The 15,198-nt window shown below is 42.6% G+C and overlaps 1 protein-coding gene across 1 annotated transcript in view; it reads right to left on the bottom strand.

Annotated features, from left to right (window-relative positions):
* Positions 1-15,198, bottom strand: part of PHLPP1 (PH domain and leucine rich repeat protein phosphatase 1) — a 216,987-nt gene that overhangs the window by 18,772 nt on the left and 183,017 nt on the right. The window contains exons 11-12 of the mRNA XM_061130925.1: positions 8,901-9,101; positions 5,543-5,705 (exon numbers count right to left, since the gene is read on the bottom strand). Of these exons, the coding sequence (XP_060986908.1) occupies positions 5,543-5,705; positions 8,901-9,101 (364 nt within the window). The remainder of the gene's footprint in view (positions 1-5,542; positions 5,706-8,900; positions 9,102-15,198) is intronic.

The following is a 15,198-nucleotide window of genomic DNA, read 5'->3' as shown; positions in this document are numbered from 1 at the left end:
CTTTGTGACCCATGGACTGCAGCCCACGAGGCTCCTCTGTCCATAGGATTCTCCAGGCAAGAATACTGGACTGGGTTGCCATTCCCTTCTCCATTAATTTGTAAAGACCCTTCCTTTTAAGTTTATATACAGTATCTTTGATTTTTCTCAACTGGATTTTAGATTTAGGAAACCTTATTGGCAACACCTTGACAAAAATGACCATCAGGGTAAAACTTTTTTCAAAAAAATCCTCAATCCACCAATTACTATTCCATTCTTGCAAACAGTAAATTCCCTTCAACACCAAAACTATTTCTAAAATCTGACTTTAATGAAATGCATCCTATATATAAGCTAAGCAATTCCTTTTCATCATTTCTTCTTAAAACTGGTTATGTGTGCCCTTGGGGAGACTCAGTGGTGTACCATAAACAGGACACCTGGCCTGTGCTTCTGGGGGCGTCAGTGTCACTCAGAAGACTATGGAGCATTCACTTCCATATTAAAACTAAAAGAAATGGTAAAAGAGTAGAACACAAAATTAACATGTAATTTTAGATCAGAAAGGAGATGTTAAAGAAGTTTATAGATGATTCCAGGTCAAATCCAGACCTCGGGGCATATGATCTTACTTCTCTTCTCCCTGTGGATAGGAGACTGTCGAGAGCATGACAGTGCCCACTTCCCAGCCAACCTCTCTGAGGATTCACGGTCACAAGTGCTCCTTTCCCCGGAGCATCTCTGAAGAGACGCTTTTCACACACACACACGACTCTCAGAGGGCCAGTTGTTTATCTGCATGTACACACAGCCCACTTCATAAGATGAAGCAGTATTTGGTTGGAAAGGGCGTGGCTTTGTGTTTAAAAGACCTGCTGAAATAATTTTTCAAACTTGAGTTAAAAAAACAAACCAACCTGTCTGAGTTAATACATTACCCTGACTCAAGAGAGACAGCCTGTTCAGGCCTAGTTTCCTGCGGGCTGGGTGGCCAGTGCAACAGGGAGAAAAGCGGCTTCGATGGCCCTGTCCTGGGAGACACTGCTTCACTCCTTTTCCGCAGCTTTTGTTCCAAACAGGAATGGATGCCAGATTCCCCAAATTTTAGAAGAATTCCTAAATAACTAATACCCAGACTCCAGGATCAGAAAGACAATTGTTCCTGCTTCCTGGTTTTTGGATATTTCAGTTCCTGGGTGACCTGTTGAGTCTAGAAGGTCAGCTACCCCACCCAAACTGCCACCTAACCAGTGCCTGGTGTGTCTTTATTTCCCTTACCCTTCTTTCCAAAGAATTAATGCCTTTTCTTTCATCTGCTTTGACCCACCACTTCCCCACATGCTTTGTGTTTTATGACTGAGCTGGTTCTCTTGCTCTCATCCCACTTCAGAAACAACAAACACGGCTTGATTCCAAGGGAAATTCAACTTCCTGGAGTCACTGTTGTCAAGAGTGTGGCGTATTAAAAACATTTTGTACTCCATTTCCCAGTGAGAACAACAGTCCTAGAGATGGAGTCACTCAGCTTGTCCAAATGGCTTGTTACTTCACAGTGCAAACATGAAAATAACCTTCTGGGGAGAACTTAAAACATTTTAAAATATGCTGTTCACCTAGTGGCCAGAATCAGGACCCTACAGAAAAATGGAAAATTTGACAAAAGCTGCTGGTATATGGTGTTTAAATTTCACCTGCTGTGTCCCACATTAATTTCACCTGCTTAAACCACACTTTGAAAATGGTAGGAATATGGCACTAATTGGAAGTAATTCAATGAAGAGCTCAGGTTTTGCTGCAAAGCTCCTACACTCTCGCCGTGACTGCTGTGGAGCGAGGTGAGGGGCCTGGGCGAGAGGGACCGAGGGCCGCCCAGGCGGCTCCGCTGCTCTTTGGGCCACCCGCAGCGGAGCCCAGATGAGGACGCCGGCTGGGACCTCACGCCAAGCCTGGCTGACGCGGGACTCGAGGCCCAGGTGTCCCTCTCTAGCGGATGAACAGCGGTTCTGTATCCAGAAGGGGGTGTGTCTATTTTAGAGTCAGAACGGAACACGACCTGCTCCAGGACACAGGACTGGTGGTGGGTTTGGAAGAAAGTGCCGAACAGTGGTGAAGACAGTAATCCTAGGGAGCAAAGCTTCTATGACTGGGTGCCCTCGAGTGCACCAGGAAACTCTAAAAAATTAACCTTTTCCTACTAACTTATATGACTTCTGGCCCACATAGAGAATCTGTTGCCTGACGATCACTCTGCGAGATCTCACTGAATGCACCAAAATGAGGGACGCCTACACCCATATTTTATCCAAGATTAGGGGAGGCACGTGGTCTCTGTTTTAGGGTTATGCGGATAATGGCCTAATTTTACAAGTTTCAAAAATTACATTTTAGTATATATATTTTAGTAAGAAAACTTGTTTATCCTTTTAAATGATAATTGGTTTTAAAGCTTTGGTAACAAAGCTGTGAACAAGCCCTCTCCTTAAAAGATGAGACTGCTCACAGAGAACTAGCTAAATATAATAGGACCTTATTCTTTTTTAAATTATGTTATCTGCTAATGTTTATAATTGCAATGATTTTAACACTTTATATGAAACACCTTACAATTACTGTAGTTTATTTTCAAGAAGCATTAAGAATATAATCTAGGATTACTAGTGTCACTCAGTCACGTCCAACTCTTTGCGACTCCATGGACTGCAGCCCGCCAGGCTCCTCTGTCCATGGGATTCTCCAGGAAGAATACTGGGGTGGGTTGCCATTCCTTATCCAGGGGACCTTCCCTCCAAACCCAGGGATCAAACCTGGGTCTCCTGCATTGCAGGTGGATGGATTCTCACCATCTGAACCACAATAAAATTTTAACATAGGCTAGAGTATTTCAACTTATAAAACATGATTTCTTTTATATTAAAAACATGCTTTAGGGCTCAGTTTGCAGTGAGGACTCTTATAGGTATTTTATCATTTGTTATCAGCCACTATTTTTACCAGGAATTTTCTTTTGGATGGTTTAAATATGTGTACTTACATAGCTGCTTAAAATATTCTCATATGAAATATGAATGAGTTATTTCTCATATGAAATAACACCAAAATATCAATCCAGAGTTCTCAAACAATGTAACTATTACTTTTTCAATAACACTATCTGTCTAGGGCTGCAAAGTTCATACTTTTTATGTAAAGGATACTTGATACTGTGCATCACCGCCCCCCCAAATAAAACCCCAACAACAAAGTATCTTTTGGTCATGGAATTGCTGGGTCAGAAAGACTCAACATTTTTAAAATAAGGAAAATGCTAAGATATAATATCTGGGATTAAAAAAAAATATTAAAAAATAACACCAAAAGTAAAATTTTAAAAGAGGCTGCAGGACTTCCCTGGTGGTCCAGTGGCTAGGACCCTGCATTTTCTCTGCCAGAGCCCTGGGTTTAAACCCTGGGGGAGGGGAGCTAAGACCCCATAAGCCACTGGTGTAGCTCCAGCCACACACCCTCCCCCACCCCCAATGCAGGGGCTGCAAATCAGGGCACAGAGAGCAGACAACAGGGAAGAAATTAAATGAAACACAAAAGCCAGGAACCCAAGGAAGAATCTAAGAGAAATTTTGCTTTTGCAGGACAACATTCACATTGTGCAAAATCTAGTCAAAACTTGAAAAGTGTAAACGTCTATCCGTATTTTAAACCAGATACTTAAAAACAAAAGAATCTACAACTAAGAGTTCGGTAACATTAAAAGACAGGTGTAGAAAATAAGACAGCACACGGGAGGTTAACCCGGAGGCCGGGGGCACAGGGTCCTGTTTAACGAGCCCCCATGACACACCATGCCCCCTCCCAGCATCGCCGGCGAGCAGCCCCCGGCAGGCTCAGCTGTCAGCACAGCTCCTGTGCTGGAATCAGAGAAGCCTGTGCTTAAGTGACAGGTTTCCTGGATTTTGTTGATCATCAGCCAAAACAGTTGCTCCATATAATCAACATCAGAGCTGACCCCTACGGAGGCCTCGTCACTAATAACAGTCCACATTTCGCACTCTCATTAGAGTTCTTACTTCTATTTCAGACGCTTTGCATGTTTTATTTCATTTCGTCCTCACGGCAATACTGCAACTCTGTACTGTTCTTTCCCTCACTGTACAGATGAGGAAACAGAACAATTAAGTGACTTTTAGCTGGAATCCAACTCTAGATCGATTCCTTTCAGAAGCCTGCCTCTTACCCACTGTAAAAGATGCTATAAAGTAAAAACAGAATACTTCTGGGACTTCCCTGGTGGTGCGGTGGTTAAGACTCTGTGCCTCCACTGCAGGGGCCCGGGCTCCAGCCCTCGTCAGGGAACTAAGATCCGGCGAGCCAGATGGCGTGGCAAAAAAAAAAAAAATTCTGCTAGTTTTCAGTAAGTGTTGTAAAATGCCACAGTCATATATGAGAAGACAGTGCTCACAGTAAAATACTTCATGGCCTGAAGCACATACACACACACACTTATCACACGGCTCTTACACACCTCAAACATGTAAACGTACTCCTGTGATGAAAAATTGTTCACGCTATTCAAAGTGTCTTCAAATAGGATGACTTTTGTTCCTTTTTAGGAGATCAGAATATATCCTGAGTCTATAACCAGAGTTGTTTAAGTATAAAACAAATAATCAGAAATGCTGAGATACAAATGAAAGAACTTCTTATTCTTTGTGCCAAAAAAAAAAAAATCGTCAGATGACGTTCCTTCCAGTGAACTGGCTTCGTCCCGTGCGAGTGCTCAGGGTCGGGAGGCGCAGAGAGCCTCTGCCACCAAGCTGCTCTCTCCACGGACACAAACCACCTCTTCTTCAGCACCTCAGCTTCCCTGCCTACCACACGGGAGACACTGCTTGTTCTGCCAGCATCAGTCAACTAAAGTGAATCTCTGGTCCAGCAGCAGCAGTGAGGCTCCATCTACCCAGGGAATTACTCCTACTCCACAGTGCTGGGGGATGCTGCTGTTCGATCAGGGCGTGGGGTGCAGTGGTGCTGCTGCTCTGCCAAACGCCTATCGAGCCTGGTCAGTCTCCGAGTCTCACAAACACCCTGAGAAGAGGTGCGGCAGGTGCTGTTAGACATGAGGGAATGAGCGAGGCGGCTACGTGGCTGATGCTGTTCAGTCGCAAGTAGTGTTCGATCCCTTGTGACCACATGCACTGCAGCCCGCTGGGCTCCTGTGTCCATGGGACCCTCCAGGCAAGAACACTGCAGTGGGCGGCCGTTCCCTCCTGCGGGGCATCTTCCCGACTCGGGGATGGGACCTGGTCTCCCGTGTCTCTGCGGCAGACTCGTGACCTCTGAGCCACCTTCCCCACTCCCAGTCCAGGGTTTCTTGTTTAATGGTTTTTCCCCCTTGGCCAACTCAGCAGTGTGGCCCAGCAGTGAGGAAGGATGGAGCAAGAACAACAGAGATGTCTTCATTCTGAGGAAACCCAATGAGGGTGCCAACATCCTGAACTGGTGACTCAGAGGAAACAAGTCTCTCTCTAGACCTGAAGGCTGGGGGTTACGGGTTTGGACCACATACCTTGATTTCCGGGAGCTGCATAACTTCAGGGAAGACTTCGATGCAGTTGGAGTGAGCAGTCACCGTGTGCATGCGTCTGCAGTTCATGATGGTTGTTGGGACGGCCTTCAGTTTATTCCCACTAAGGTCAATCTCTTCAAGCTCCTCCAGTTTTGCCATTTTACTAAAGAAAGAGAAAATCCAAGGTGGACAAGTCACAAAATAATTAGACGGAAATTTAAAAAGAAAATACTAATAATAGATAATGAGAACCAAAGGGTACTTTAGTCTGAAGATTCTTTAAAGATTCACTTAGAATCATTTTAACAAGTGATTTGTTAAATCACTTTTTCACCACTGTTTTTGAGGATCAAAGTATTTTAACACCTCCCTTCTTACTACAGGGGTCTTTCCTGGTGGGTCAGACAGTAAAGAATCTGCCTGCAATGCACGAGACGCAAGAGACCCGAGTTCAATCGCTGGGTCAGGAAGATCCCCTGGAATAGGAAATGGCAACCTGCTCCAGCATTCTGACCTGGAGAATTCCAAGGACAGAGGAGCCTGGTGGGCTACAGTCCTTGGGGTCGCACAGAGTTGGACACGACTGAGCAACGAATACACACACTTTTCTTACTACAAAACAAAAAGTCTCAGCTTCAACTCTTTAAATTGGCAACAAGAAGAAAAACAGATGTCCTTTTCCTATTAAAACTCTGTGTGTGAATTAAGTTATCCTGACAACAATCACTTCGCTATGTGGCTTAGTCTGAATTTCAAATCAGAACTTGAAAATCCTACTCAAATGGGTCAAAAGTTAGCAATGATCCAGTATATGTACTTTAAAAGAGCTTAGTGTAAGAGTAGGATTTCTTTGTATTGGCACTGAAACCTCAAGGGGGTACAGAGGAGAAGAGGGAATGGCTTATATGAAGATATGCTTTCTCCTGAAACCCCACTCCCCACACTCCTCCGACATAACGTGTGATAACAAAGTGGCGGTGAGGAGGAGAATGCTGCGGGACACCCGGATCACCTCCAGACCTTCTGTGTGAGTGTCTTAGTCTCTCAGTTGTGTCTGACTCTTTGAGACCCCATGGACTGTAGCCCACCAGGCTCCTCTGTCCATGGAATTCTCCAGGCAAGAATGCTGGAGTGGGTAGCCTTTCCCCTCCCCAGGCGATCTTCCCCACCCAGGGATTGAACCCAGGTCTCCTGCAATGCAGGTGGATTCTTTATTGTCTGAGCCAACGAGAGATCTTCTGGCTGAGACAAATTCCATCTGTACCCAAAGAAATTTCTCTCAACTTCTGCTAAATATCTACAAAGAAAGCACCTTTCTGACTTTACCTTAATAACACACCCTAATATAATTTTCCTGATAGCTCAGCTGGTAAAGAATTCGTCTGCAATGCGGGAGACCTGGATTCGATCCCTGGGTTAGGAAGATCCCCTGGAGAAGGGAAAGGATACCCACTCCAGTATTCTGGCCTGGAGAATTCCAAGGACTGTGCAGTCCATGGGGTCGCAAAGAGTCGGACATGACTGAGTGACTTCCACTTTCAATATAATTTAATGTTTTTGTTTAAGGATGTCTTTTATTGTTTAATCTTAACCTATAGTCTAGAATTAACATTAGTTAATCAATAATTACAGTAACCAAATAAAGAAAAATTCCAGAGTTGGGGTTTCCTATATTTTCTGTAAATCTAGAGGGAGAGTTTCCCCGCCCCCACCCCCAGTCCTATATGCATCTATCACTCCTCTGACCCCTTTTTCACCGCAGGTGATGCCGAGTCTTAACAGGCACCAGTGACTGCAACTCAAACCTACAATGTGAATCATTTAGTTTACAGTTATTGTATCTTACCTGCCTGCTGCAGTTTCACTTGTCACAATAAACCATACAAACAATTTAGCAAGAAACCCTTTATTGCCATCTGTTACCTCTTAAAAATAAAGGTTACTTTATTTGATTACTCAAAGATATATACCAAAGATACAAGAACTAAGTTTTTATCTTATGAAATCGGATCTTTTAACATCATAAACATTCAACATGGGATTAGGATATACTATAAACACCCCTGTATGTAGACTGTGAAGTAATCCATCTATGATAGCCTGAATTTGTAAGAGATTGTTATTTGAATATGTCATCATATTTTGAAAAGATATGGGAAGAAATCAATAAGCAACAGGCATGAAAAAAGATTCAAAATATGGAAATCAGGCCCGAGGAAGAAAATGTTAAAGAAATTTCTATGCCTCAACATAGAATGAAGGTGAAAAAAAAACAAGTTTCTATATTCAGGGCAGTCACCAGTGGCCTGGGTCACGGGGGAAACCCTCAGAACCTGAGTGGATGACCATTTCTCCTGCTGTGGTTGGTCACTAACCGTCTCAAAGAGGACGGGGAGCCCTTTCAGGGATGTCATTCTTACGGGACTGCCATGTTTTCTTCTAAAACTATCATCTCATTCCATAATAAAAGAAAAACACATAACAATTAAAAAGAAAAAAGAAAAGCTTAGACATTAACATCAAATGAGTGGGAGAAAATAAATAAATGTGTACTACAAAACAGGGCAATACCAGAAGTCAGTGCATATCTGGGCCTCCCCGTGTTAGTAAGGGCTTCAGCAGACTGCTGACCTTGATGGCCGCAGAGGGAGGCTGTGCCAATATTCTCCTTTGGCTCAATGCTAAGCTGCAGTTAACAGCAGAATACCACAGGGGTTACTGTTTGCTTCTTTGACATGTGGGTGTGAGTTCTAGGCCCTGACTTTTTAAAGGATAAATGCCAATGACACAGAAGCAGAGTAAGTCCTCCATGGCAGGCTCAGTGTGCGGATTCATTCAAAGCAAGACACAGTGCTACTGTTTCCCAGATTACAAATTCAAATTAAAATAGACTTAAAAGTGGAATTTTCTGAGAGCCATAAATTATTTCCAATGTCACAGTTTCTATGATCAAATAAGCCACCACTGCTTTTTATACCATAAACACAAATACGAAGCTATTAGCGAATTAAGAACCTTCAGGTTCCTATTTAATGTTCTAATTCTCTCTCACCATACTAAGTTAATTTTTTAAAAAATTAATTTGACTGATTAATAGGAAGCAAAAGAAAAAATACACCTTGTAAATAACATACTTTGTTTCAAAATCATAAGAACATTCTAGCAATTGGGTCCTTGGATACATTCATATTAGAAAAATAAACCCATTCCTCTTTAGTACAATGTTGATAATGGCTTAGAGAAAAGAGGAATAAGCTTTACACTATTTGGAAAATAAACATTTTAGTTTTTGCCTTTCCATCTATGAACCCATCTTCAGATATGCAATGAAGGATGCCACTCTGTAATCTTCTTTTACCTTGCGGGGAAACTCTGAAGTCGGTTGTAGGCCATGTGAAGAATCTTCAGATGGGGGTGTCCGGTTAACAACGGCACACACTTATCTGTGAGGTTGTTATTCGTCAAATACAACTCCTGTAAGATGCTGCTGGTCTCCTCTGAAAGTGCGGCTGGAGGGAGGGTTTCCAGTTTGTTTGCAGATGCATTCAGGAATCTCAGGCTACGATGACAAAACACAACAGAATCCTGCTGATAAGCCAGAGCTCCACTTCAGAACTCTCAACAAACCCAGAAGTTTCTGACGGATACCTGCCATGCTGGAGACCGGGTTTAGAAACACGAACTTACAGATCGGTTTTAGCTTTAGCAGGCATACAGATATATGACTCCACAATCTACACTGAACACAATAATTACCTAAATGTGCTAACTGCAAAGAGACAGAGATCAATTTTTTTTGTTTGTTTTTTCTGGCCGCACTGTGTGGCTTGCAGGATCTTAGTTCCCTGATGGAACCCTTGCCCCTTGCAGTGGAAGCATGGAGTCCTAACCACTGGACTGCCAGGGAATTCCCTAGAAATAAATTTTAATGGAAGTACAAAAGTAAAAGGAAGTCATATTTTATAGCTGATGGGCAGTAGAAAGGAGAGTGATAAGGTAAAGCTAATATTCTGTCTTAAGAAAGAGAAACAGAATTGCTTATTTTAAAATAAGAGAGTTTTCATAGCAATAAAACAATCAAGACGTTAGATCACAATACAACTAAATCACATAGTGACTAAGTCCTTTTCAGTATGCTGTCTAAACCATACTTCACTGACATATAGTCACAACTGCAAGAGATAACTTGTTCTGTAGTAAAATAATGGAATACTATATAGTAGTGAAAATGAAGAACTACATGTATCAATAGGATGAATCTCAAAAATATGATACTAATAAGAGAATCTAGGTAACAGGATACACTGCATGATTCCATAATTTCAGAGTTCAAAATCAGGCAAAACTAATCTACAGTATTAAAAGTCAGGGAAGGGAGGCAGTGTCTAGGAGATAGCTTCTAATTTTTCCACTTTGATACTGTACTGGTTCTTAATCTGGGTGCTGGTCACATGAATATGTTCACTTTGAGAAAATTTATCAAGTACTATACTTGCAATAGAAGGAAATGGGCTACCCACTCCAGTGTTCTTGCCTGGAGAACTCTATGGACAGAGAAGCCTGGTGAGCTACAGTCCATGGGGTTGTAAAGAATTGGAGTGAGCAACTAACACTTTCATACTTATGGTCCCATTTCTGTATTTATATTATACTTTAATAAAATTTACATAGAAACATATGTATTAATATATGCTATCAGTAATCCAAATGATGATAGTGTGAACAATAGCTAAACTATGAATAATGTTTTTATACTTGAGGTAACTAAAACTCTCAAAAAAACTGTAATCCTTCCTTAGTTACTGTGAAACACAGATAAATGCAAAATGCAAAGTTGGAGAACTGAAACAGAATCCTTGCTGGGATCAGGTTCCCAATCACTGAAAAGGGAAGCGAAGGGAGGGGCAAGACCTGGGCAGGCAGACAGCCCTGCTGCGTCCCGGTCATCTCCGGCACGGGGCTCCGTCGTGGGGCCTCAGGGACCGAGCAGAGACTGCCCAGCCCACAGGGCCCCCCTGCCACGGTTACCCAGGCCAAAGCTGCCTTGCTCCCCAAGCCCACCTGGAATGAACCACTCTGTTCATAAACTGACCTTCTCTCATTTCAAAACCACCCAGGTTTGAAATATTCTGCACTCAGTTCGGGACTATTTTACCATACCTTAGTTAAAAAAAGAAAATCTTCCTTGAAAATAAAGACTCTGAAATACCAGGTACAGATATTTTTAATCAAGGATAAAAAGAAGGCTCTGTTTTCAGGAGTTACCACCAAGACTGTCGTTCCAAGCTTTCAATCCACTAATTCAATACTCTCTGATCCTGCAGCCCCCACACACTTACTTACACACACACACACACACACACACACACACACACAACTCCACGATGTAGCTAAGGAAAAGCAGCTTCCCCAAAATAGAACATTTTCCATTAAAGAAACACGTATTCCGTTGACATTTTCTTTAAAAAAAAAAAAAAGAAAAGGAAGTTAGAAAAGGGCTGTACAGACCATAAATAGTCATGGGAAATTACAGTCGTGTGTGCTACAGCGAAGAAAATAAAGGTCATTCATGCAGTTTCTGAAATGGTTTTGAACTAGGAAGGAAACCCATTCCAGCACCATAGTTCTTTAAAGCAGTTTTACGACTGTCATTTTATCACCTGACTTAAATACCCTGTTAGGATTTCTCCAGTGTAGAATTAGAAAACATTAAAATGCATTGCCCTAAAACATTTTGGGATAGGGCTAACTGAGAAACTCTGACAATCCCATTAAAACACAATTCTCTAGGAAATATGTAGTTATAAACACATGAAAAGAAATTAACTCATGAATATTTGCATTATTTTTAGGCCAGGAAAAAAAGAAGGAAATTTGTTTCGAAAAAGGAAAAAGGATTGACTAGTGAATGCTCACTAGAAAATGACTAAAGGAACTTTAAAAACTCCTTGCAACACGGAAACGATTTCCAGAAAGACCTGTCTACTCATCTTGTTGAAATCTGCCTGTATTGAAGCTTGTACTCTTTATGGGAAACTGAGGGGGCGGGATCCCACATTCTAGCCCTCCAGGAAACAAAGCTAAGTTGAAACTACATGGCTGGTTTCGAAAGACTAAGTTTGAACTGAATAAATCCTGATTGAATCATCTTGTTAGTTAATGGTCAAAGAGCAAACAACTGGGCTAAAAACATTTTTGACTATAATCGTCTCAGGGAAATTAAATTTAATACCCATACTTCAAGAAATAAAACACACCTGTCACCCAACTGCACATTTCAGCAGAAGGCAGATTAAGTTGGTTTAATCATCTGCGTGTTATATCCATCAGAGTGAGCAACAGCTTTAATTCTGTAAAATGTCTCCAGTCCAGGTAACAGTTTTACTCAATAAATAGGGTGTAAAACCCTACCTTCTGCTTTCAAAACCTTCTGGAGAGTTAAATTCCTAAAACACTTGAGTTAGGTCTCAACTCCGTATGGTATGGGAGAACGTCCTCAAGCTTCTCCCTTGTAGATTTTTGTAGTAACTGCATAAAAGACTTGTTTAATACACCATGAAGACTTTGATCCATAGAACCCTCTTCACTACTCAACCCTCTCATAAAGACCAGAGAAAAGCAGTTGCATGTCATCGCCTTCTTTCACTAAAGTGCTCTGTACAGACCACAGCGCCTTCCTATTTCCTGTCTCATCTGTCCCCCCACCATCCAGAGATGCCCCTGTTCTATTTCACAGAAGACAAACTGAAGCTGAGAAAAGTCAAATTGCTTGGCTGCTGTTAAGCAGTAATTAGTGGCTGTCTGTGTGTGCGCACACGTGTGTGCATACACGTGCACAAGTGGGCTCAGCCATGTCCGATTCTCTGCCAGGCTCTTCTGTCCATGGGACTCTCCAGGCAAGAATACTGGAGTGGGTTGCCACGCCCTTCTCCAGGGGATCTTCCCGACCCAGGGATCTTTGCTATCTTGAGCCACCAGGGAAGCTCCGAAAGACTGGTGTCTTTTTCGTCTCCTGCACCGGCAGGCAGGTTCTAAATAAACCAGATCTCATTGGTCTTAAAGACCCCACTATGTGAAAGGGGTAGCGTTCACTCAGTTGTGTATGACCCTGTGCGACCCCACGGACTGTAGCCTGCCAGGCTTCTCTGTCCATGGGATTTGCCAGACAAGAAGAGTGGAGTGGGTAGTCATCCAAGGGATCTTTCTGACCCAGAGATCTCTGCCATCTGAGCCACAAGGGAAGCCCCAAGAAGGCCCACGATTACCTAATACCATTCTCCAAAATTTAACTGACAGAAACAGTAATAATGAAACATTTTCCTGAGGACATTTTCATGTCATCTTCCTCCAAAACCCTGGAGGCCAAGCAGAGCACCTGCTGGGCAGCGTGAAGACCACACGTGCGCAGCTCTTCAAACTCCACCCCTAAAATAACGGAGCACACGGCAGACCGCTCAAACCTTTCCTCAGCAGAGAGTGTGACGCTGTAGAGAGAGGACACTCACACAGGACTCCTGCCCTGGAGCATCTGGAGAGCTGCCCACGACAGCAGGGGGACAAACCCGCTTCCTGGTTCTTGAGCAATCCCTTTGTTCTTCCCTGGCACATTCTGTCTGTCTGTTCTGGCTCCTCTAGGGTTTTCTGTTTTGCTTTTGCTTTTTTTTTTTTTTTAAGTAATTCCCAGCACAACCTTAAATTTTACAGCCAAATTCTGTCCTTGAAACGAAGCATTGGATCGGTGCCACAACAGATCTACGCATTTGCAGGCAGACCAGGTATTCTGCATTTGAATTATTTTTTAAGCAGACAGGTACTGTGACTTGTGGTCTATTAAAAATGCAAAAGCTTAAGACCCTAAGCACAGTGAAGTCCTTCAACTTTTATACAACCCCCTGATTTCTGGCCCTCAAAATCCTCAAGAGATGTCAAACAAAATGCTCTAAATTACTTCTGATGTGTCTATACAACACAATGCTTTTAACAACTTCATCTATCTTCAAAAGACTGATAGCTCTTAAAGCAGGGACTTTCAAACTTTTCATTAGTGACAACTAAGAGTACAACATGCATTTTACATGACCACCCAGTGAAGATGCAAAATACGCACATAGAAACAAAACAAGTTTCCTGCAACAGTATTTAATCTTACTCTGTCTTACACTGATATTTTCTATCCCATTTTTAAGTGCTGGTAGAAACCCACTAAATTACTACATCCTCATTCACCAGTTTGAAAAAAGGATGCCTGTTACTCATTGCACAGCAACGCCACTTAATAGCGAGACCGCACGGGAAGAGGAAGCACGAACGTTCCGCCTAGCAGAACGCACTCGTCATGATTTGGCAAGGTCTGAAAACCTGCCTGGCCTGGGCAGTAAAGATCACAAGCCTATGGACCGAAGGTCACACAGACGGAGACCTGCTAAGCAAGAGCTCAGAAAGGACTGACTTTATTTTTTTTTTTTTAAATCATAAAGTAAATGTCTAAGGAAATTCTTGTTTTATTTATGTATTTATATGGACTCCTTACACAAATAACATTCCTGTCCTCCTAAGGGTTTCTTCTATAAATTGGAATGGTCGAGGAAAAGCACTAACTTTGACTTGATTATACATGTTCAAAAGAGAAACAGGGAGTGAAGAGAAAAGCGTCGGAAAAGTCTTCGACTCTGGGGCTCAGCACGTACAACAGATGCTGTGGACAAAAGATTCATCCGGGTTGTCAGGTAGTTCTGATGCCGAGGGAAGACTAGGGGAGCCCACCCCCCCACCCCCCCCCCCCCCGGAGAGAATTTCTACAGTTACTCTATCATGGTGCTCCAGCTAAAGCATAGGTTTTAAACTACAGAGTTTCAACTTAACATCTAAAATTTTAAACTGTAGCATTTCTGCGACAAATAAGCTCAGAGAGCTCATCTCAGAGGAAAAATTAAAGAACTATTGCTCTGATGAATGAAAAGTCCGGCTGTCGCTCTTGTTCGGCCCGACTTCCAGGCTCAGGCAGACACGTATGGGGGCGGCGGCTCCTTTGTGGCGCCGTTCACACTGGCGTCACCGTACGGGGGTAACAGCACCGTAGTGCCGTTGCGGGTAACATAAACCAGGACATCAGAGGAGTTCCTGCCATTGATATATCGGTAGCAGTTCCAAACACAGCTAATCAGGTAACCCTTAAAAGCCAAGATAATGCTGATAAACAGAAGAATAATGAGGACCAAACAGGTAGGATTCACTGACATGGTATCATCTTTGTAAGGAAAATCAGGAGGCAGCTGTCGTATGTATTCCTGGATGGAGTTTGGATAAACAAGTATGGTGACCGCAACCAAGGTGTTCAGGGCAAAATTGAAGGACTGGCTTTAAAATTTAAGTGTAATTATACTAAGAACTAACACTGAGGCAACACTGTAAGCTAACCTACAGACCTCATCCTGATTCAGTCAGTTATCCCACCCATGTCCTCTCTCTGGTCCAGAATCCAATCAAGGATTGCACATTCCATTTCCTTACCGTGCCTCGGACATCTCCTCTAATCAGTGTGATTTGTTTCAAATGACCTTGACACTTTAAAAAAGTACAATTATTTTGTGGAATGTCTCTCAATTTAGATTTGTTTGATGTTTTATTATCATTAGAATAATGTAATGCACCTCTAG

Source organism: Dama dama, chromosome 27, assembly GCF_033118175.1.
Source record: "Dama dama isolate Ldn47 chromosome 27, ASM3311817v1, whole genome shotgun sequence".
Classification (NCBI taxonomy): Eukaryota; Metazoa; Chordata; class Mammalia; order Artiodactyla; family Cervidae; genus Dama; species Dama dama.
Note: the sequence above shows the minus strand (reverse complement) of the source record. Positions and strands in the feature narration are given on the sequence as shown.